This window comes from Mus musculus, chromosome 12, assembly GCF_000001635.26.
Source record: "Mus musculus strain C57BL/6J chromosome 12, GRCm38.p6 C57BL/6J".
Taxonomy (NCBI): Eukaryota; Metazoa; Chordata; class Mammalia; order Rodentia; family Muridae; genus Mus; species Mus musculus.
In genome coordinates, this window is record NC_000078.6 from 82,965,981 (window position 1) to 82,991,263 (window position 25,283).

Below are 25,283 nucleotides of genomic sequence, written 5' to 3' on the forward strand. Positions count from 1 at the left end.
GCCAGCCTGTCTCACTTTGGGTTTGATTGCTGTGAAGAGACATCGTGACCACAGAAACTCTTATAAAAAAGACAACATTTCACTGAGGCTGGCTTACAGTTTCAGAGATTTCATGGAGGGAAGCATGGCAGCGTACAAGCTGACATGGTGCTGGAGAAGGAGCTGAGAGGTTCTACATCTTGATCCACAGGCAGCAGAAGGAGACTGTGTGCCTTGCTGGGTATAGCTTGGGCATAGGAGACCTCAAAGCCCTCCCTCACAATGATACACTTCCTCCAGCAAGGTCACACCTCCTAATAGTGCCACTTCCTGTGGTCCTATGGGGGGGGGGGGGGCAATTACATTCAAGCTACCATATTCCACTCCCTGACCCTGACAGGCTTGTAATGCAAAATGCTTTTAGTCCAACTGTAGTGACAACTGAAACCCCCTGTAAAATCAAAATCAAAAAGCAGATCACATACTTCCAACATATAACAGCATATAATACACATTACCCAAAATGAAGGAAAGGAAGCATCGAAAGGAAATACTGGACCAAAGCAAGACTGAAAACCAGCTGGGCAAACTCCAAACTCTGCTTGTCCACGTCTGATGTCAAAGCATCCTTCAGAGCTCCAATTCCTTTCAGCTTTGTTGACTGCAGCACACTTCTTTCTTGGACTGGTTCCACTCCCTGGTAGCAGCTCTCCTCAGCAGGTATCCCATGGCTCTGGCATCTCTAACATCTTGGGGTCTCCAAGGCAATCCAAGCTTCACTTCAGAGCTTCTTCACCCAATGGCCTTTTTAGGCTTCCATGCAGGGACACCCCTGCATACACCTGGCCTCCGTGACTTTCTCTGATGGAAGAGGGGGATTCCATAACACTGCTCAGATGAGTTCTTGAGTCTAAAGCCAGAGCCCTGTGGCCAAAGCTGCCAAGTTCTGCTGCTTGCCAGGACTGGAGCATGCCTCCTTGTCACATCTGTTACATCTTCACCAGCTCTCTGCTTGTGGTGGTTTCCTTCACTGCCTAACCTTGGCTGTCCTGGAACTTGCTCTGTAGACCAGGATGGCCTTGAACACAAAGACCTGCATGCCTCTTTCTCCTGAAGTGCTGGGGTTAAATGCATGTACCACCATGCTTGAACTTAAGCTTTTTCTTTTAAACTCATTTTCTCATTAACTCATTTTCACAAGTTGGAAGCTTAGCTGAGTGGGGTTTTCCCCTGAGGTCACCACTTCCTTTATTCCATTTAACATCCAGCTTTTTAATCTGTTTATCTCCTTGAACAAGGATTCAGTTCCATTCTTTCTGGTGTCCCTGTTTTCCTCAAGTTGCACATTTTGTAACTTTCCTTGCTTAGCATGCTCCTTTTCATTACCAATCCTTATTGGCATGGCCACTAACGACCACAGGACACATGCCACACTAGACTGATTTGAAATCTCCTCTGCAGATGAAATTAATCCAAAACTCTTTACCTTAGCTTTGGGCAGATTTTTTTTTGGACAACGGCAAAAAGCAGCCACATTCTTTACCAAAATATTCTAAGAATGACCTCTAGGCAACATACTAAAATTCTTCTCTGAAACCTCTTGAACCAGACCCCACAGTTCAAATCACCCTCAGCACCACTATCTTCCATGTTCTTCCTAGGATGACCCATTAAGCCCCACTTAAAGCATTCCACTGCTTTCCGAATCCACATTCCTCTTAATAACAGCATGGTCAGGCCGACCACAGCAATACCCCAGTTCCTGGTTCCAACTTTTGTCTTAGTTTGGGTTTTGTTGCTATGACGAGACATGGTGACCACAACAACAACTCTTCCAAAGGACAACATGTAATTGAGGCTGGCTTACAGTTTCAGAGATTTCATGGAGAGAAGCATGGCAGCATACAAGCTGACATGGTGCTGGAGAAGAGACTGAGAGTTCTCCATCTTGATCCACAGTCAGTAGAAGGTGACTGTGTGCCTCACTGGGTGTAGCTTGAGCATAGGAGACCTCAAAGCCCACCTTCACAGTGACACACTTCTTACACAAGGTCACACTTCCTAATAGTGTCACTCCCTATAGTCCTATGGGGGCCAATTACATTCAAACTACCACACAGCCTCAATTAAATGCTTTCCTTTATAAGAGCAGCTGTGGTCATGATGTGTCTTTGCAGCAAGAGAAACCCTAACTACAACAGTCCTCTGTTTACACCATGCTACTTTTCTATTGCTGTAATGAAACACCATGAGCAAACAAAATATATTAGTCAGGCTTCTCTAGAGGAGTGTGTGTGTGTGTGTGTGTGTGTGTGTGTGTGTGTGTGTGTGTGTGTGTGTGTGTACATAGAGAGAGGGGGGAGGGAGGATATGCTAGAATAGCTTGTAGGCTGTAGTCCAGCTAATCCAACAATGACTGTCTACCAATGGAAGACTCAAGAATCCAGTATTGTTCAGTCCGTGAAGCTGAATGTCTCAGCTGGTCATCAGCATATGCTAGAATCCTGAAGAAATAGACTCTACTGTGTTTCCCAGTCTATGGTATTCTGTAATAACAATAGAACATGCACTGAGACAAGGGTGCTACCATCCTAAGGGTCCGTTTTCTATTGCTATTATAGAATGCCACAGGCTGGAAAATTTATAGAGCAAAGACTTTGTATTTATCTCATGGTTCTGAAGGCTGGGGATTGCAGGAGGATGGTGCTGGCATCTGGTAAGACCCTTGTGCTATCTCATACCATGGCAGGAAAGTCAAAAAGCAAGCCAGTGAATTTAAAAGAAAGGGAGGGAGGGAGGGAGGGAGGGAGGGAGGAAGGAAGGAAGGAAGGAAGGAAAAAAGGAAGGAAGGAAGGAAGGAAGGAAGGAAGGAAGGAAGGAAGGAAGGAAGGAAGGAAAAAAAGAAACACAAGGAGTGGACCTGTTTTAGTGAGAATCTGCTCTCATAGTAACTGACTCCCACAATAATGGCATCCATCAACTAATGAATTAACTCACTCACTAATTTCACTCCATCCTTCTGACCCAATCATCTCTTTTTACGAGGCCTCACCTCCCAACACTATGGCATTGGGGACTGAGTTTCCAGCACATAAATTTGGAGGACACATTCAAACAGTAACAACACTCAGGATGGGGAAATGGGGAGCTTTAGGAAGCCTAATCCCCGTTCCTTTGTGTAGGAAGGTTGGTGGCATGCTGAAAATATGGTCACCTTTGCTATGTGTCTTTCAGTGCTTGACTCCTCTGAGGGCATTAACTCTTCCTGGACCTCAGCTAAGTGAGATTCTCAATCCATGCCAGTGACAGGGTGTTTAATTTCAGATCTGCAGGGCCCACATTCAAACTCAATAACAGCATGCTCTTCGGGAGAGAGGAGCCCCCTCACAAGGCTCCATGTGAGAGGCAGAGGTGCCTGGCCAGATGTGGGTGTCTTATGTGTGAATTCTTATCTATACCTGCAATGTTTTGTTCTGAGGCAACGGTTTTTGTTCTGCTTCATTTTCCTGCCAAATATGCAACTTTTGCAAGTCAGACAGAGGTACCCTGAAGCAGAGCCTCCTCTGTGCCAATTAATTAATCCATCAGTGACAGAACACACAGAGCTGACCAAAACCATCTATGATCTTCAGTAGAGCCCATCTGGAGGGTCAGTCCACAGAGGGGTGGCATCAAGGCAGTTAGCTTGCCCGGGACTCCCCTGGGCCTACAGAGAAGGTTGTCTGGCTAAAAGTACAGGTCACAAATATTCAACAGGATGTGCAGGCCACCTGGTGTGTTTCCCCATACAAACTGCCTTGACATATTGTTGCAATTGTCACTGAACTTAAATCCACCTTGTTGCTCAAGAAAACCAAGGTATTTGTTAAATTGACCAGGCATCAAAATTTCTGTGCAGGACTTGGGTTGTGAGGCAAACTCAGTTCCTTTGGAAATACAGCAAGGACTCACGACCATTGGGCCATTTCTCCAGTCTCCAGGCTTCATGAGGGTGTTGGATCTGATGCTCTGTAATGTGAAAGACTCAGCCAAGCTTTTATTACACAGGGTTCAGCTCAATGAACTATTTACTGGAGCTGATTGTCCTGGGAGCAGAGGCCACCAAGGCTCAGCACTCCCACACAGTATTGGGGCAGGGGCTGCTTGCCTGGGACTTAAAAGCCTCTTTTAGATCAAGATTCCAGAGTCAAAGTATTTGTCATTTTAATTTTGTGTTCCCTGTGGTGTGTGCCTGTGTGCGTGGCCGTGAAGGTTGCTTTGGAGTCTTGTCACCTTAAACTACCACTGTTCATCATAACTTTTGAGACAGGACTCTCTAACTTGGCTAGACTGGCTGGGCAGCAAGTCCCAGGGATGCCCCTGTCTCTGCCTCCCTAGTGCTGGAGTTCCAGCCACACCCTAACCCCCATGTACCCCCATGGCCATCATTTTCTTCCTTTCTCTACTTTTCATTCACTCTCTTCCTCCATTTCTTTCACCACATCCAGGTTCTTTCTTTAAAGAATTCAAATGGAATTTCCCACTGGCCTTGGGCTTCCTTCTTTAGGATGCCCTGCCCTCTGTGGAGGATATGAAGAAGAGATATTCCAAATCACTGTTGTAATAAGTGCTTGACTTCAGTTCCTAGGTGGGCTAACCAGTCAAGGGCTTCTTTTTCCATTCAGTCTTATAATGTTTCACTACTTAGGGAAAATATAGCAGTTTGCCAATGTGAAATTATTCTGATTATCTAATCCCTTGCATTCCGGGACACCGCAAAGAGTTAAATGATGCGTGAAATCACCTGTCAGCCTGTGTTAGACAGGGCTGTTTTTGCACACCCAGATGTAACAGTGAATTATTTAACTGAAGGGACTCTTGGCTCTGCATCAGGCTAGACACCGTTTAGCCTGAGCTACTTGGGAGGCAGCTTGAAGCTCCTAAGCTCCCCCTTGGCTGAGAAGACCATCTGACAGACTCTGGAGGCTGTTGCCAGGGCCAGGTCTCCTTGAGAACAACTTGAGCTAAACTCCTGTGGGCTCCAGATGGTGTGCAAAGTCAGGAGGAGGTTTGGAGAGCCTTATAAGCTTTGCCAAGAAAAGAGAGAAAAAAGGTGAGGGAGGGAGGGAGAGAGGGAGAGAGAGAGAGAGAGAGAGAGAGAGAGAGAGAGAGAGAGAGAGACAGAGACAGAGACAGAGACAGAGACAGAGACAGAGACAGAGACGAGACAGAGACAGAGGGCAGGGGAAGGACTTGCTGTCATGCTGTAAGAGTTGTCACTGGGATTTAATGATACCTATGATTCCCATCTGAACTTGGAACTAATTCGAGAGAGAATGGGAGAAGTGAGGCCAGCACAGACCCACACATGGCCTACATTACCCATGGCCTAGCAGGGGGTGTGGGCAACAGTGCTGCTGTATGTTGTCCTTTGGAATCTCAGTGGAGGCAACTTCCTGGCCCATTGCCAGCCACCACAGCCTCACTCTTTGTGGGGTGGGACCTGGGTTCCCTTTTCCCCAGGGATGCTGGAAAATGAAGATGAGGGAGACTTTCTGCAAGTGCCTGCTCCTTAAAGAAAGAAGCCAGGGTCCAGTTCCCCAGGTACCCACTTGGCCCACACAAACCTTACAGGTTACCTTCTCCAGTCCCTGTCTGAGACAGAATGGAGGCTGTGACAGGAGACAGGGCGGAGCAGGAGCAAATCTTCTCTGGGGAGAAAAGCATCCCATGTATTCCCCACCCCCACCCCCATGCCCGCCCCCGGGAGACAAGGCAGGCTGTGTTTTGGAGAAATGAGTTGGGGATTGTAAGAGTTAGAAGGGGCTTAGAAGGCATTCCTTCCATTTTGCTGGAAGAAACCAAGGCATAGAGGCCTTTGGGACTTGCTTCTAGGTATACAACTGTGTGGCACCTTCTATTTTAAAATGTCTCCCACCTGACGACACCAAGGTACCTCTGAGGGGGTACAACATTGGAACTTCACCACCCTCATCTCACTGTGAGTGACCAGACAACCTCTTTCTTGGTCCATGGAGCTCCACCCTATGTAGGTCTCGCAGGTCCCAAATCCCAGCTCACTGGTCCCACTGTGCTTACAGGTTGCATGGTAATTAGAATGATAACTTATGAAAAAAATATCTAAAACAAAATCAAGTAAAATTGTCTGGTTGGCACTTATTACCTGAGCAATATAGACTGCTAATAGAAGGTGCCAGAAAAGATAGAAAAAGACCCTCCCCACCATACCCATGCCCTTGGGGAGGTGGGCCATTTGTCTTCACATTCCCCGAGATTTCTCCATCTATCCCTGTCAAGGAAGCTACCACACTCTAACCAATCATCAACTGAGTTTCATTTCCAGCATGCAAAGTAACATGCATGCCTGTATACACACACACACACACACACACACACACACACACACACACACACACACACACACAGAGGGGGGGGGGTTCTATTCTCAACACATCTCCTGATCCCCAAATGACCTACCTGCGGTCAAAGGCTTTTTAGCTGTCATAAGTTATTATCACATGGCAGAATCCCCTCTCTCAGCTGCACATACATTACCAGCAGGGCAGATGGTGTGGGTCTTTCTCCATCTCATCAATACCACCAAACCCCTACCTCTCAACTCCCCAGAGTTCTGAACACTCCAAGAGATGCTCTAAGGTGACATGTTATTGGCATCTGAAAGGAGGGCCCTAGGAGACATAAAGGACATCTTAAGAGAGCTCACTTCTGTTTTTAATGGTGTTAGACTTCTCCAACAATGCCAAAAAACCAGGACACCACCCTTTGATACTCTTCTTGACCCCTGGACTCCCATGGGTAGATGCTCCTGCAGTCAAGCTCAGTACAGCTGCTCCCATAGTGTCACACCTTTCAGCTATGGCCCACTGAAGCCCTGCAACTAGGGAAGCTCATGGACAGGTGAATAGTGAGGGCCACTTCATAGGTAAGCCACAGCTCTCTGTATCTTCCTCCCTAGCTCCACTCCACCTCTCCCCACAGGAGCACCATTCACCTTGCTGGCAGCAGGAGAATGCTGAGCAGGACTGAAGCACCCAGAAACCCACACAGTACTCACAGAGACACTCAGGTTTCAGGGGAATAAGTGATGTTTGTCTGACATTGTACAAATCCCGTTTTTATATAATCCTTATTAAATCTATTTATGAAGAGACTGGGGAACTTCCCCAAGAAAAAGACACAATGTTCTTGGGTCTTATTTCACATTACATGTAGTAAGGCCACCATGGGGTATTTTTTGAGATGAGACCTTCATTGAACCTTCAGTGTCGGGTACCCTGGTTTGCTTTGGTGAATGGATCCAGCCTTCACTGACATTAGAGACAGTGTGAGCTTTCCACAAGCCAGGGCCTTAAAGTAATATGCTGTGTGGTTCCCTAGGAAATAGATGATATGCAGGAAGTCAAATTGGTTAACACAGTACATGAAACATGACCTAATTTAGAAATAACTAGGCATTTAACATGTGTATGTATTCGTGTGTGTGTGTGTGTGCATGTGCATGTGCGTGTGCGTGTGTGTGTGTGTGTGTGTGTTTTATAGGAAGAGGAAATGAGAGTAGGAATAGAAGAGGGCAGAAGGGGAGAGGAAATAATTGGAAAAACTCATTCCTATGATTTGTAAAGTAATTTCAGGAGTATGCGTTTGCAGGACTGCCATAAGTGTCACAAGCGCTGGTAGTCCAAATAATAAAAACTGATTTTTCCAGAGACCAGAAAGTCCCATGCCTTGACAAGGTAGTTCCTTCTCGGTGTTTGGCTCTCTGTGGTGTCAGCAAACCTTCCATCACTGTGACAGATCAACCATCATGGCCACTCAGTGGTCCAGAGTTGTCTCCATTGCTTGTAGACAGTGGGAGGATAGAAACATGGGACTCGAAGGCTAAGGCAGAGAGGAGGAGGATGCTCACTTCATAGTGGCCAAGAAGCAGAGAGGCAGAGAAGTGCGCCTGAGATAAAGTACATCCTGCAGGGGCATGACACAGTGACCCACTTCTTCTAACCAGGCTTAATCTATCGATTAGGTCAGAGCCCTCATGGCCCAGCCACAACCCAGAAGCCCTATCTCTGAATATTGCAGGAGCTCCAGTCTTTAACACATGAGTGTGGGCAGCTGGTAGCCAAACCACACATATCCCAAGCCTCTTTCCTTGCCTTGTGTCCCAGTGTGTGTCCATATCATTATTCCTATATTTATGTTTATCTTTTTTTTTTTTTTTTGGTTTTTCGAGACAGGGTTTCTCTGTATAACCCTGGCTGTCCTGGAACTTACTTTGTAGACCAGGCTGGCCTCGAACTCATAAATCTGCCTGCCTTTGCCTCCCGAGTGCTGGGATTAAAGGTGTGAGCCACCACGCCCGGCTCATGCTTATCTTTTCATCCAAGTTTCTGCCTTATGTAATGATGCCAGGGTCCACACTGATGACCTGTCAAACACAGCTACCTCTGTAGAGACATTCTTTATAAATAATATCATATTCTAAAGTACTGGAAGTTAGGACTCTAATACATGGACTTGGAAAGACACAACCCAACCCATAAGCATGGGGAGTCACAAAATCACAGTAAAAATACCAGTTCGGCAGGAAGTTCCTAGAAAGCAAGTTGAACTACCATTGTGGAAGTTAAAAATGAGACGACGTAGCCATTTTCATGCCATTCTGCTCTAGAATTGGTTTTTGTCCACACCACTCATTTCCCTATACAGCATCCATCCCCGGTGTCTTGCTTCTCTGTAACAGCCTTTCTCCTGAGGCAAGAGGCTAAACCTACCCCTGACCCAAACCATCAGGGTTAGTGTTCCCAATCGGTGGCCTTTGAATTTGGGTAACTCCTTCTGTCCTTTTGGTCCTCCATATCCCAGGATCTACAAAAAGACAAAAGGGAAGAGGAAGACCCCCACTATATACATCTGAGGTCCCCCAAACTCTCTCTGTAACATTTCTCTCCCCCATCTTCTGGGTGACTGGGAGCAAGTTGGTAGCAGCATAGCTGCTAACATGAAAATTTCAGAGACTAAGAATATTTAGTAACTGGAAGATAGCTCTGTGCATGGTCATGACACCCAAGGTGGAGCCTGGACACCCACGGGCCTGGCTGGCTGGCTGTATGCCTGGCCTCATGCTTGTTTGACTTCCTCTTGCAGAAAACCTCAGAGAAACAGGCTATAAAAGCCATTTAATCTTCGTGATTAACACAAATGATTGGCAAATGACCCTGCCACTCTCCCAAGGGCCATGCAGAGTTTATTACCAGCTACTGGTGTTTGTCCCACTGATTTTGAGGGTGAGGCTTAGAGCTCATCAAACACATCTTAGTGTTGTTCAGACTTCTTCATAGTCATATTAATTTCAAAATTAAATTGGATAGATACATGCCTTATTAAACCTCATTTTCTTGGGAGATTAAAAAAAAAAGATTCTCTTTTGTCCCATGATTACAAAAGGAAAAGGACCTAGAAATCTAAAAGTATCCTTTACTGGGTTTGTATAAACTCATCCCTCCTCTAGGAAGACACGCCCTTCCCTTTTACAAGGTACTACCTAGGGACAACAAAGCCCTTCTGCTTCTCTTGCCGTGTAGTAGAACGTGTAGTATGACACATTATTGTCTGCATTATTGTCAGTCTATTTTCTGTGACTATAACAAAACACCTGAGGCTGGACCACACATAAAGAAAATAGCTTAATTTAGCTCACAGTTTTGGGGACTCACATGCATCATATCAGCATCTGGTGAGACTTTCAGGGTGGAAGATGGAGGACCTATGAGAGGGTCACCTAGTGAGACAGGACCCAGAGAGGTTGGGTTGTTGTTTTTAAATAAATCCACTCTTGCAGGAACTAATGGAGGTCACATAAAACTGTGTTAACCCTTTCCTATTTTAGGGACCTAACTATGTCCCCCAGTCATACCTCTTAAAGCAGCGGTTCTCAACCTGTGGATTGTGACTCCTTTGGGGTCAAACAATCCTTTCACATAGGTTGAATATCAGATATCCTGCATATCAAATATTTATATTATGATTCCTACCAGTTTCAAACTTACACTTTATAAAGTAGCAATGAAAATAATGTTATGGTTGGAGTCAGACCGTCCCTAAATATGTCATCTGATAACAATAAGAATGCAAGATGAGTCTGCAGAAAGGCTTTGTTGTGCACGAACCAAGAAAGAATGCTGGAGGCTTTCTGAGGTGAGGATGCCCACAGGCACAAAGGGCTGGAGAGGCACTGGGAAAGCAGTTTGATTCCAAATGACAGAAGCCCTTGGACTCCACAGCAGGGCTTCGCATGGCCTTAGTAGCTGTGGAAAGCCAAGGCAAGTTTTCCAGATGACCTGTATAAATTGTCCCAACCACACTTGAGTTGTTGTGTCTGGAGGAGGGAAAGGTACTAAGAAATTGACTGGGGGGGGGGGGTCAGGCATGAGCCAAGAAGGGTGAGCTATTCCAAAGACCAGAGGATCAAGAGAAGACATGTAGGATTATGGGTCCCAAGACTTCTCTGACACAGGGCTCAGCCGCTTAGGGCAGCAGGACACAGGAAGTCAACTGTCTCCCGGTTGGTGTTGGGCCATAGGGAAGCCCTGGGACACCACTCTGGGGGTGGGGAAGTGCAGTCTGAGGCTCTGGACAGCTGAAGCTGGCTGCCGGGAGGGGGGTCCCCAGGCCTGTGATGAGACTGGGGCCATCTGGTTCTTGGGTGCTACTGGAAGCCCTGGAAGAGCTGAGGATGGAGGCAGTGGGGTGAATGGGGAGCTCCAGCTGCTCCTGCATGGGGGAGTCCTTGGCTTGGTGGCAATCTTGGGCTTGGGCTTGGTGACAGCCATAGCTAGGAGCACAGAGAGGCCTTCTACAGGAGATTAGACAGCTCTATAGGCAAAGGCTTTCTATGTGGTTCCCCATGCAGATGAAAAGAGGCAGTCCATGGCATTTATTGTCATGGTGGAAAGTGGATGAGTAAAACCATACTCTACTTCTCAGGGTGGGCCTGAGGTTAAATACCTTTTGCAGGGAGGAGTGTCTGGGAAGGAAAGCTTATTGGCTAAGCCCTCCAGGCCTTTAGGTACATTAAAATGGAGATCTGTCTTGAGCCTTCATGACCACATGCCATGTCCTCTACCTGTGGAGGGAGGGGCTTAGGGGTATTGCCCTTACATGACTGATGGCCACAAATCTATGGGGGGCTATGGCTAGTGACAAGGGCCTGGTGCCTGGGAATCAGGCAAAGCGTCCTTCAGGATTTCCAGGGTTTCAAACCTTAGCTCAACCAGGAACCAGAAACCTTTCATGGTCCCACAGGGACAGTTTTATGTTCCTTACTCTCTCCCATGAGGGGGAAATCTTAGTGATATTTCAGGTTGGCAGATAGCCTCATTTTTTGTTTGAAGACTAGGCCATTACACTCTCTCGGAAGTGGGAAGAGAGAGGCAGTCCACCTGCTGAGACTTGACTGTATCTGTAATAACTCAGCACAGTGGCCCTCATGCTCAAATTTGGAGCATTTTAGGTTGATGGTTGTATTGGCCTTCATGTTTGATTCTCTCTCATGATAGGTGGCTATGTAAAATTGGGAGTGAGAAATGGAGCAAGGCCTGAGTCTTTGCTTGTGTAGAATGGGATGCTGGAGAGGATAGTTTTTAGCAGCACCTGAGTGCCCTCTGATCTCTCTGGCCCAGGGCCAAGAAAGCCATGGAGGAAATGGTATCAAGTTATAAATGGACACATGCCTGCTGGCCTCCCTGCCGCCTCCCAAGTGGACTGGGATCAGTCCTGGATGACTATTAGTTTGGCCATTGAACAGCTCAAAATGACAGAAAGCAGTGTGGAAGGTTTCTCCCCCAAGCCCGACCCCCACCCCACCCCCTGCCTTCACCTGGGATGGTGTACTAACCTGATTTTGGAAACAATGCAGAGTATCTAACATTTACTAGTCTGGGGAAGTGGAGGGGTGGCACAGTATGTATATGTTTTCAGTTATTATGATCAGAATAAATGTCAAGCTTTGTGGCTTAAAATGAAATTGAACAATGAAACTTATCTTCTCACTTCTGGACGATCAGACCTCTGAACTAGGTTTCTCTGGGTCATCATGTTACTTCTTTGCCTGGGTTCTTAGACTCTGTGTCTTTCCAGAGGCCACCCGCACTCCTTAGCTTCTGGCTCCTTCCTCCATATTTGCAAATGGGAAATCCTGGATCTTTGACCCTTTTATACTCTCATCCCACTCTCTAGCCAACTATAGTCAGGAAAGCCCTGTGCTGTCAAGAACTGAAAATAAATGGGACACACCTGAAGAGGCCAGAACACTCTCCCAGTTCAAGGCCCCTAACCTTTATTACATGACCCTGGTACCAAATCAGGTAACTTAGTCTCCGGCCCCAGGGATTAGTGTGTGCTCATTTGTTGGAGAAGGATGTCTTTCTGTTTTTCATACTGTGTATTAAACTAATATGCACGTGATATGGACATACTTTCTGTACCCTTTTCCACTCCATTAAATGCTCAGGTGATTTCCAGTTCCCCCTGGACACGCCTTCATCCACAGGCATGGAGATCCATGCAGCCATGTGTGGAGCAAGAACCCCTGGCTTTTCTGCTGCTAGTGTCACTATTTGATAGTCTCTTGTGTCCTTGGACTGTTTGCCCCCTTCCCCCATCAGCACCAACACTGGCCTGTTAATCAGTAAAGAAAAAAAAATGTCAAGAAACAGACGACACGCAAATCTGAGGAGATGACAATGAAGCATTGAGGTTTTCAGAAGTGCTGGGAACTCTTACTGGCCAGTGTCATTTGTGCTCCATCCATTATGGCTGGCCCTCAGCAGTCAGACATTCCAGTCTGTGTAGTCCACATCACTCCCAAGGAATCAACTCCGTTGTTTTGCGGAGCAACAGCAGATTCTGGTAAAAACAAACAAACAAACAAACAAACAAACCACCACCACCAACAACAACAACAACAGACAGACAGACAGACAAGGCTGCATCCAGCTTTGTCCTCCCTACCAATCTCCAGATAAAGGTGCTTTCTCTGAGGTGTCATGAAGCTATCTAGTCAATATCCTGGAATCCCATTCTCCCTGTGTTTCTCTTCAATTAAATGGGAGGAAATGTTCCCGTAAAAGTAACTTAGGAAGCACTACATGTGGTAATAGTAAAACCATAGCCCAAAGCAGCCGGTGGTTTTCATCCATCTGCCTGGCACAGCCCAGAGCGTGCCAGGCCTGATCCTTGGAGAGCCATCTCCGGTCTCAGCTGGTGCTTGAGTGCCTGAGGAGTTGTTCCTTACATGCAGTTATTAAAAATTATGAAATCTTGAGATGTCTTTTTATGGAACGCAGTCTCAAATCGAGATGTCCTTGGATGTAAACACTGAATTTACTTTGGACTGCAGTTGAGCAGTTGAGCTGTTTGCTGAGCACTTAATATTAATGAGGGCTCCGTGGTGAGCAAAACAGTCTAATGGGAAACGCAAATACAAATTGATATGATGACTGAAATAGAGAAAAGACAGAGGTCTTATAAGAGCTTATGACAAGATACTCTGAGACACTGTAAACAGACTTTAAGCAATGTTGTTAAATGTGAGTATTTCCTCTTTAAGAATATCTTGCAGGTTACAGTGTAGAAAACAGGTCAGAGAGGAGTCAGGGCCTACCTCCTATTATGTCCTTCTTAGTATGAATGTGCATACATATAGGTTCTTCAAAGTAGATAATGCTAATTGGTTAACACCCCCCCCATTTCTCCACACACACCCCATGCCTCCATGTGGTGCAGGGGCTGGAATAACCAAGAATCTTTGTTCCCCATCCTTTTTTGTAGCTCAAAGTAGTTGTGTGACTCTATTCTGGCCTGAGATTTGAGCCGACATCTATTGGGGTCTTCTGGAAGGAAACAAATGTGGACTCTCCCCAGTTTGTTCCACAGTTAACAGAGATATGAAGTTTCTCCCTGAAATGAGGCACCATAGCAATGTCAGCTGCCACAGCAGCTTGCAGGCCGCTACTATTGTCATCACTGGCACGGTGATTCAAACATCAGTTTTCCTCAAAACTGTTAACTAGCATTGCTATAGCTAGAAGATGAAATCCCAAGATTCACTTCAGGCCTTGAACTGGGACAGCAAAAATGGGTGGTGAGTCCAAACTGTTGGATTTCATGCCAAAAGCTTCCTGAAGGGGGTCCTTTAGTGTTTCACTTCTTTGGCCCAGCTATCTCCAATACATTCTTAACGCACAATCCTGGATCCCCGAATCACTAACCGTAGTAGTCCATTATGAAAGATAATGAATTCTTCTGTCTGATACACTGGTGTGCTGTATATACAGTGTGTGTGTGTGTGTGTGTGTGTGTGTGTGTGTGTGTGTGTGTGTGGTGTGTATACAATGCATGTGGATAGACATACACATGGATGAGCAATCATAAGTAAGGATGCAGGTGCACGTGTGCCATGGTGCACATGTGGAGGTCAGAGAATAACCTCCAGCATCATTTCTCATCTTCTACCTTGTTTGAGACAGGGTCTCCATAATTGTTCACTGCTGTCTATGGGAGAGCAACTGGCTCATTCTTCTACCTGGGCACTCTTCTATCTCTACCTTCTCACTTACCTATCTCCTTCTCACTTAGGAGCACTAGAGTTATAGATACACACTATATATCCAGCTTTATGTAACCTCTAGGGTTCAAACTTAGGTGCTCATACTTTTAGAGCAAGAACATTACCCACTAGGCTACCTCCCGAGCCCACCTATCTGCCTTTTTAACTATAGACACTAACACAGGGCCTGACATTAAAAGTGGTTAATTAAACCTGAATACATTTAAGAGCTGGAAAAATAACAGTTCTATTATACTTTTATGGACAAAAAAAAAAAAAAAAAAAAAAAGATATGATGTGATCTTCTGGGAGCCAGCTGGGCAAGATGAAGCTCAGCGAAGCATGCACACTTCACATTGTGAATCGTGATTGTCATCAGCAGCTCAAATTCCTGCCTCTGGGCTGACAAGAGGGTGTCCACAGAATCAATTTCACTCATTCGCAGACACAAGGAAAGACTAGGTCTTAAATTAAATGCAAGAGCCAAAGGAGAACTAGGTGGCTGGTTGCAAAGTCAACTTGGATAAGAAGGTCTCCATGCCAGAGGCCCAGGGCATCGGTTTGTTTATATTGTCATAATTTTTTATAAATTTGTAACTTCCTTCCTTGAGGTTATAGGCATTTTTCTTTTCAATAATTGCACTATAATTTTCCCATACTTGACATTTTTTTAATCCTCTGCTGAAGAAACACTGCATGAGATAAATAAATTAGTCCATTGGCTCATTAAATTGCACAAACAATACTAATATGGGTCCTTTGTCATTTCGGACAGGAATGTCATCCAGAAAGGCAGAGATGAGCAGGCCTGAGCTGACCAAGAAGGGCTGGTGCCAGGGGCTCTTGGGGCTACCTACATCTTTGTCTGGTTTCTGACGTCATCCACCTAGTGTAGTCTTAAAAAAAAATCAGTACTCCCCCATTCTACCCAACCCTACCTCCAACCTGTGATGCTCTCACCCCTCAGACACAGTTTTTCATTGGGCAGATCAAAGCAGCCAGCCTCTCATATTTTCAAACTGGATTATCCACTCAGTAAATGCACATATCATTGCAGAGACAGGGTAGTGACGTCCCTAAAGAAGCGGAACACTTTGAAGAAGCTGCAAACTTCTCTAAACCACAGTCCAGTCATGTGATCTCAAGGAGGCTTCCATTTCTAAAAAGATGATCACTCTTCCTCCCTTTTGCTCAGCACTAATTCAGTGAATCATGTCTATTGCTTATGTAAAAGAAATCCCAGTGGGTAGTGTAATGGCTGCTGTCATTCTGTTATTTGGAGGATCCCTGTACCTGTGCTGGGTGCTAAGCTCCTTGTAGAAGAGCACCCTTATTACTGAGGCTCACCCAGGCAGAACCAACCAAGCTGGCCAAATGATTTCTCTGCTTCACCTGGCTGTCAGATTGGGGCCACCTGCTCCTTGATTGGCACAGGGCACGTAGGGCCAAACATGTTCACTAAGACATGGGTCTTCACATCAAAGGATGTCAGGGAACTTACTGTGTTGTTCCCTGGGAACACAAGGTGTCAAAGTGAGATGAAACTGAACCGTCAGGAAAATATAAGCCAGTTTCTGTCTCCCCCATCCCCAGGGAGGTGAAGAAGGGTGGTAGCTAAGATTTCTGCTGATCTGAGAGGGCAGAAAAGTTACTATTTGATAGATTCTGATGACATACTGCATTCAGGAAGACTTGGGTAGGAATTACAGCTTTGTTACACACCAGCTCTGAGGCCTTCTGGGTCTCCATGCTGACATCTTTACTACAGAACTTTTAAGATGGAGAAACAAATTAGAAATCTGTTCAAGATATTTGACCGCACTTCTCAGTGCTTTTATAAGTTCCTAAGGCCTTCTTATAAATTCTTGGGAATTCTCCAAAACGCATGACAAGGAACTTCAGAGAGAGTGTGTTGTAGTGGGTGATGGTCCAGCATCAGGAAGAGTTGCCTTGTCTGACTCAATGGTGAAATCAGCCACCTAAACCAGGACAGTGTATGAGTGTATTAACGTAGATGGTAAGTACCGACTGTATATTGAATTTCTGCATTCTTAAAGTGGGTTGGTTCCAAAGGCACCCTAAATCTAATACATCCATTCTGATTGCCTACCAAATATCTGTTGTGGCTTTGACAATTTTTAAAAGTGCCTTCCGTCAGAGCCTTACTATATTTTGCTGTAGAGTAAACCATCCCAGGTCAGTGGCATAGACACATTGGCTTCTTCCTTCCAAATGAGCAAGGAAGCTGGGGTTGGGTTGCCTAAGATACGGGGTTACTCACTGAGAATGTCTCACATCTTTCTTGGGACATCAACTATCTAAGGTTGAGAGCTGGCGTGCACAGGCACCTGCTGAGCGCATGCCACACTATTCAGTAACAGCAGCCAGGCAAGTCTCATGACAAAATGTCAATGGCAGATTTTATTTCCACCATGAGGCCAGGGCAGGGACTACAGTGTATCAATACTGAGGCAGAGTCAGGCATTAGAACCAGCAATTCCTTCTCTATTCTTGTGATGCTGTGAACCACTCAGGATGGAATCCCCTTTACAGTCCAGTAAGGAATTGGCAGTCCTTTTGTCCTTTGTGCCTTTTTTTCTGTTTTCACTCCATAGCCTGGCTGGTCTTGAACTTGTGATGTTCTCCTCCCTACTTCTCTGGTGCTGGGATTACAGACATAAGCAACCACACCCAGCAAGACTGGTCTTTTGATCTGGCTATTACCTCTAATGAACAGTGCACTTCTTGGTATATTGTGGACCAACATAATGAGATCCGTGCATCTTTAGTAAACACGTCCTTCTGAAATTCCATCACTTGGGGAAGCAACTGGGCAGAGGAGAAAGGAGCCATGGAGAACTCCTCTGGGCAGCCAGTTCTTCCCATTTGACCCACAGTGGCAGAGACTGATTATTCTTACTGTCTAATGCCTACTCAGAAGTCTAACTGAATTGAATTATTGGCTTCCCGTCAATCCTCAAAGGTGCTTCTGGTTTTCTCACAGCAACCATCAAAGTAACCGATGCCTCTGGTTTCAAACAGCACACCAGATCAAACGCATAGATTACTTTTAAAATGTGACCATTTTTCTAGCACTAGCTCTTCTTCACCATCGATGAGTGATACTCGGCTGCTTATTTGGTTGAGTTGAGCTTAGACTTGAGCAGAAGCTGAGGCGGATAATGGAAATGGGAATTAGATTGCTTCTTAGACTATAATTAAATAGAACAGAGATGATCAGGCTGCAGGGAAAGACTCCCCTGCCTGTGAGATACTCCCTGTCATCTGAAGGGCTGGGGCCTTAGGATTCTTTCTCAGTCTCTCATTCATTCATTCATTCATTCATTCATTCATTCATGTATTTATTTAGTGATGCTTGGGATGGGATGCAGGATATTTTACATTCTAGACAAGTATTCTGCCTTGGAGCCTCATTCTTAGTCCCTCTTTCTCAGTACTTTTGCAGCAAAACCAAGAAATCTTCAGGGAAGGGTGGCTTTCACACTTGGCTGGTTTTCTGTGAATCCTGTTGTAAGGCAGAATGGCTCGGGGTTAAAAACCGGAGCCCTGGAGTCTACAACTAGATTCTAAGTTGGCTCTGCCACTGGGCATCTGTGGGACCTGGTGATGGCTGAGGGAGTTCTTAGCCTCTGCCATAGCCATTGATATTGACTACAGATGTGTAGCTCTCTGCTCCTGACAACCAGAAGATATAGTGCCTTGAGTCCTGGCTTAGATGTCTAGTTCTAATCAAAGACTTGTGAGCAAGTACATTCTGTGTGTGTTGATGAGAATGTATTCTGAATGCCTGGTAGGCGTTTTTATCATCTTAATGGTGGCAATGATATTACAGCATGTCCTAACTTTGTATCTAACAACACATCTATTGCTACCAAAGCAATTACTAGTCCCGTGTCTTTGAGAAACTCAGTTTACCCCTGAAATGCCATCATAGCATGTGGAACTAGAGGAAAGTAAGTTATAGCTTTAGGTTTCTGTCTTTAAAATTATGTGATCCCAATAAAGACTTACTCAGAGAATTTATCCCAAGATATTTCTATTGGTTATGGAATCAAAACTGTGTCAATAGTACATGCTAGCCTCTCCCCTTCTCTAGCTGTTCCACCTCCCCTAACAAAAAGATCCATATCCCTGTTACAAACGTTCCTATATCCTGTTCTGGACATTTCTGCCCAGGAAATTCCATTGGCTTGTGAATCCATGCCTACAGACATGTGTCCTTTTTAGCCGATCACTCCCCTGCTCTGTTTCTCCCAATGGAACTGCTGCTGTGCACTGTGGTCTCTGCCAAAGGAATTCCTGCCTGAACTTCCCAGTGACTGATTCGTGTTGACATTTTAGGGTGAACTTTAGGAAACTGCCATTCCTTGGAGTCAGTTCTGGTGGTTTTCTATGGTTTAAATTTACTTTGAGAAAGAGAAGAAATCTCATCACACACGATGTTCATGTTGGTATCCTATTAAGGACTCCAATCACTTCTCCCTTCCTCTGTTCACTAAGGGTTTGTTCCTACAGAACATGCTCTGATGTTCTCATGCCCAGAAGACACTGAGACTGTTGCCTGACTGACTCGGGTTTTCCCTGATGCCTGTTATTAACACTTATACACACTGGGACTATTTGATAAAGGCTTCCCTTCTTACAACTGTGCAAGAAAACAACTAACACCTCTTTTCTTCAACCTCTTTCAGATTGAGGACATCATTACAAAGATGCAAGATGACAAGACAGGGGGTGTGCCCATCAGAACAGTTAAGAGCTTTCTCTCCAAAATCCCCAGTGTCGTCACAGGTAACATATCCTTAGAAGGTGTCACTGACAACCAGAATGACTATTAAAGAGTTATGTGATTTAGACAGTGATGTGGAGGTGTCTAGGGAACGGAAGATTAACATGAAAACCTCTATGAGGATCTTGACTCGACGCCCCTCCCAGTCTCGGTTTTTAGTAAAAGCCTACACTTTGCACATCATTAAGAACCACTTTAGTGTTATGAGCCTTTCAAGCGTGTGTAGCTACTGCCTCTGGGAGTAGATGAACTGACAGGTTAGCAGTGTGGCCTGTGGCTATAAACAAATGCCGACGTGCTTATAAACATTAAGCAGGCTTCATTTTGTTGGGGCTTGTTTGTTTGCCTGTTTCACTGGGGACATGACTATACTATGTAACTCAGACTGATCTTGAAACTGTAGTCTTCATGCCTCGGTCTCCCAGTGCTGGGATAACAGGTATGTACCACCATGCCTAGCTCCATTTAAGCACATTTAAAGGAAAATTTCATGTCTTAAGAAATGCTCAAATTCTATAAAGTGCTTTTGCTAAGTTTTTAATCTACTGTGCTCCAACTCCTTTTAGAAAGGAATTTTAAAATATTGCTCTGCATCCTGTTACTTTTTTGTGGTTCAATATAGTCAAGCTTCTTTCTTCAGAAATTAAGATTTTCTTATTTTTTAATTGTGTGTACACACATGCATGCACACATAAGTAGGGGTGTCTATAAAAGCCAGAAGGAGGCATGAAGTGCCCTCCGGCTGGGGTTACTGGTGGTTGTGAGCCTCCCAGTGTGGATGTGGGAACTGAACTCAGGTCCTCAGCAAAAGCAGCATCGTACTGTCAACTGCTGAGGGGCCTTTCCAGCCCCCCTTTAAAGTCTTTGTGAAATATATTAGATATGCCTATAGTTACAAAAAAAATCATAGAGACGTCACATAGCATTTTGCTTTATAAATAACATCAACATCTTAGAGTCCTCTTGTTAAGTGCTAGTAAATTGAATTCCCCTCCCTGTTTGTTCTCTATTTTAGTTGATTAAGTCCTTGTTTTTTCTTCATAGCTTTCTTGTAGAGTGTGTATCCCTTGCTATCCAAACAAATAAGTAAATGGACTTAGGCAAAAGTTCTGGTGATCCTTTCATTTCCAAAATTTAGCTATTTGCTTTCCAAAATTCAGGAGCCATCAGAACTAGGTATTTGTCATGCACCTCGGTAGCTAAAATGAGAACTTAAAATATTCTGGTGGTGCTGGTATGGCATGGGGGAGTTGGAGCTTTGTCTTGTTGTTGATGGGAGTGTGAAATGTTGCAGCTACCCTCAATGGAGTTTGACAGTTTCTTAGCGATATAGACATTGCTTATGCCTCCTGGGTGTTTACTCACAAGATAGGAGTCTTTGTGATAGGCTTTCCCCTTTTTAGAGCAAGCTGATTTTGAACTTGCTATGTACTCCAGGCTGACCTTGAACTTTTGCCTCAACCTCCCAAGTACTAGACTTACAAATGTGTGCCATCAGACCTGAAACTAGATGCATCTAACAAAAATCTTTATGTCTTGTATTGTTGTAAGCTATATTAGGTAAAGGAGATTCCTTGGCCCAGTATATAGGCTTGAGAAAGTTGTGAGTTTGAGAAAATAGATCCAAGGATAGTGTTGGTTCGCTCTGAGTTGAGATTGGGAAGGGCATCAGATGGTTCTGTCTAGGACACAGTTTGAAATAATGGATTGAATATCTGGAGACATTTTATAGAAAAAAATATAAATGGGAGAGTCATGATGTCCAAGGACTTGACAGGATACTACAATTTCCATGTGTTTATCTATAAGGTACTCCCTACCTAGTTAAGAGATAACCTGCTTGCCCATACCTTCTGGGATTTTGAGTTTGGAGTTTCCCCCATTGACATATCAAAGAAATTTTTGTAACTCCTATTAGGAACTCCTAAGTAAATTCTTAGCTATTCCTTGGGTAAAGTTGATAAAGAAACTTCTGCACTCCATCTGTGTCTAGCTAGGTTGGGATTGGGAAGGCCCCAAAGGAAATATACTGAAATAAGAGAATGGCATATTTAGGAGGAGAAGATAAAAGGCAAACTATTACTACAAAATTGCATTCTTAAAAGGTGAGAAATGAAGAACTGCAAGGGTGAGACTTAGCAAATAAATGTTCTGTGGGGAAATGGATAGAAAGTTGGAGAGGGGAGAACAAAGTAGAAACCATTATCAGATCATCACCAAGGCTCAGCAAGCCTTATTTGCAAGAAGCACAGAGCCATGCCTTAGCAGCTCCCCATACAGAGGTGTAGATTCTAAGCACAATGTCCACAGAAGGTCACTTCAATGTCACTGGATAGCAGATGAGCCTCCTCAGATCTCCTTTCCTGCATAGTAACTGGGTCACAAAGATGATAATTGAAGCAAGAGGCAAGTTTCCCAAGTTCCCAGTTTCCAACCCTATCTCCTCCCCACCTGTCCAGCGAGAGGCAGACAGATCCTGGGCAGCATGCCTACCAACTCCATGAAAGCAGCCATGTCACACAGCCTTGCCCAGCTGTCACTGACAGCCATTCCAAGATAATTCCCCAACACCTGAATGTCCTAAAGAATTTTCCAGCAACTTTGAAGATTAATCTCCTCCAAGCTAACCTCAGAAACCCAACTCCTAGCATATAGGAGCTCTAAGAGACATCTAATTTCACTTGGTTTTATAGGAAGGAAATCTGAGTCCCAGTGGCATGACACAATATGTTAAAAAAAATTACAGAGACAGAACCAAAACTAGAATGTGGATTCCTTGCCCATTGCAAACCACTGATACACAAAATTGTAGACTCTTGGGTTACAACACTCCCTTAAAAGCCTGATGCATTTCTCTGAACAGGAGAATCACTTATATGGCTTCTTAAAGATATAGTCTCTGGGTACCCTCTTGGGCTCAGACTCAGAAATCTCTGTTTTCAGCAGCTTCCCAGGTTGTCTCTACAGCCTGTCTGCATTTGTAAGCTCTGCCACATTCTCCCAGCTTCTGCTTTAATAACCTCCAATGATGAATGTTCTCATCTCTCAGCCCATCCTCAGACAACACTGACCTTTGAAAACTTCTTCCTTATAATGAATTGAACGTTCCTTGCCTCCCTGTTGCTTCAAGTCATTCATCTCCATTGTGCCTCCCTCTCCCAGTCAAAGAAAAGAAGTCTGGGTTTAATTAAAATTATACTCAGTTTGCTCTCCTCTTGAATTTTTTTACTGTACAAATAATTTTCAGAAAATATTCTAGGTATGCACCTATTTTTTTTAAACATCCCGGCATGATTTGCCCACGTGCATCTCTATCTCTGTCTTAGCCCACAAGTTCATTCTCTGAGCTTGATGGCAATGAGAACATTTTATGGCTTTTCTATTGGCAAGAGGTTTCAGAGAGAGTGTTCATGGCTGCAAACTGCCTCTGTGACCTTGATCTGACCACCAGCCTCTTTAGGTCTGTTTACTCATCTGGATTAAGTGTTGTCCAAGGCCCTTCTCACTCTTGCCTTCCACAGGCAAGCCTGGAATGAAGAAAACACAGGGCCTCTTCCTGCCAAGTCTATGAAAGGTGATGCATACACCAGTCTGAGTTCCACTTCGACTGCCCCTACCAATATGACTTGGCTATCTTACCTTCTCTTTCACATTTGCACTTTTTTATTTTCTGCTTAAAGAAGTTCATTTTAGTAACAACATTCTGAAATATGTCAAGTTGTAATCATGGAAGGAAAAAAAGCAGAGCTCTGATGTTCTTGCCCTTCATGTCATTAAAAGCTTGCTCTAAATGTCACTTTAATTCATCTCTCCACATTTTCCCTTGCTTGATTTTTTTCTCCTATAAGAAGAAACGCTAAGTTGAATGAAGGACAGCTCATTTATTAAAAGTGAAAATACATCACACAACCCGCTAATTGTGTTCTAAAGCTTATTTTTTAAACATTTCTACACACACACAAAATGTTTTACAGTGAGATAAAATTTGAGATGAAAATGAAATCCAGATATGTTGTCATTGACTCTGAGATAATGAGCCTGTTTTAAAGAAAGGATCAAAACACTAGTGTGGCCACTGGTACCTGAGTGGTGGACGGACGAGTAGCAATGGCTGCCTACTTCCTTAAGCCTGCTGCCTCCTCTCTATACTATAAAGAGTTGCATAGAGGAAGACTAACAAAAGGATTTTATATAAAACTTAAGATACAATCCTTAACCTCTCTCTGTGTTCCTAAGACATCATTTTCTAGATTCGAGAGCACTTTTCCCTCAGTATCTTCTACAGCATTCTGCCCTACATATTCCTCAGGTATGTCCTTGGAATGCTATTCTGAGAAATAATAATAAACAGAAACACACATTGAGCTTATAATAGACAACTTCTGTCAACTATTAATACTGCATAGACCCCGTTTACCTTTACACTAGCGTGTGTAAATGTACTGCTGAGACGACGGATGGTGAGGGGGAGTGGGAAGAAGGCATTCTTCCGAGTCTATTTTCTGTTACTGAGCTGGATACTGAGATTGGGCAGGTTAAAGGGGAAAACATGGTTATTCTGTCTCACAGATGGAGGCTGGAGCTTGGTGCACAGTGCTACCATCTGGGCAGCTTCTGGTGAGGGCCCCCTCTGGCTTCAGGTCATGAGGGAAAATGCAGAAGTAGATATGTCAGAGAAGTAAAAGGAACCAAACTCATACCTCAGACAACCCATTCCAGGGGAAGGCATTAATCCTGCCCCTCCTGACCGAAGCTCATACCTGCTGCAGCGGCTACGGAGCATGTTTCCCCAGCAGAACTTCAGGTTGGAGCAAAACAACCAACCAGACAAACGACATGCATCTAGACTGTATCTGATTTTCTAAACAATCCTTCCAGGGTCCAAATGTTTCTTCCTGCTAAACAAAGTGAGGAGGGCTTCTGCAGAAACTCTGGGTGCAGGGAGGGGGAGTTGACCCCCTTTCCTGGCTGGATTCTTATGAGCTGTTGAACCCATAGCCCTTCCTTTCCTCTGAGTAATAATAATAATAATAATAATAATAATAATAATAATAATATCCATCAAGTACATCTGGGAGTTTGTGGGTTTGCTTCCTAAACCAGAGACCCATGGAGTCTATTTATTTAGTCCATCAATTCTGTGGACTAAAAGAGTCCACAGAATGACATGATGTGCCAGGATCCCTGTGACCCTTGGGATCAGACAGAGTGGAGAGATGAAGGGCCGTTTCACCACGAAGTCCTTGAAATGGGCTGGTAGAAGGGAAAGAAGTTAAGGTGAAAAGAGAACTTGGATTTTTAAACTGCACACGTGTACAATTAGATAAAAAGCTAACTATTTGGACCATGGCGTCATTCAACAATAGGAACAGAGATTTGACTTTTTAATAAAAACAGTTCTTTGAGGAAAATAGGAAAAAAGAAAATCACTTCAGGGTGGGGTCTGAATTTACAGTCTCAAGTAATAGCAGGAGGCTTGGACTTCTATGTTTAGCCACAGGGCCATCTAGATGTCACAATGACACTGCTTGGTGCAGCTCATTTAAGTGTTTACCACGTAGGAGTAGCTTTTCTCACAGAGCATCTATCTGCCTGGCAGGGGTCTACGTTTTTAAAAGGTGTGTGAGTGTGTGTGAGTGAAAGGGGGAGGGGAGGTGCTTGTGTGTATATAAATGAGAAAGTCAGTTATAGTGACAGAAGTGTCTAGAAGCCTTTGAGAGGGGGGAGGTAGTAAGGAAATGGTGTTAACTTCAGCTAGGGACAGAACAGGAAGGAGAAGACAATGAAAAGTCGCCCTGGATTAGTCATAATCCTGAATTCTGGTCTCCTCTTGCTAGTTAATCCCACTAAACCTCTTGTAGCCCTGAACTC

The 25,283-nt window shown here is 44.5% G+C and overlaps 1 protein-coding gene across 10 annotated transcripts in view; it reads left to right on the forward strand.

Moving 5' to 3' along the window:
• Rgs6 (regulator of G-protein signaling 6) overlaps nucleotides 1-25,283 on the forward strand; it is a 545,511-nt gene that overhangs the window by 349,430 nt on the left and 170,798 nt on the right. For 9 of the 10 annotated variants that reach the window (XM_011244133.3, XM_006516070.4, XM_011244137.3 and 6 more), the window contains exon 3: nucleotides 19,315-19,414. The exons of the other annotated variant lie outside the window; for it this stretch is intronic. In XM_011244133.3, coding sequence (XP_011242435.1) covers nucleotides 19,315-19,414 — 100 coding nt within the window. The remainder of the gene's footprint in view (nucleotides 1-19,314; nucleotides 19,415-25,283) is intronic. 10 annotated transcript variants of the gene reach the window in all.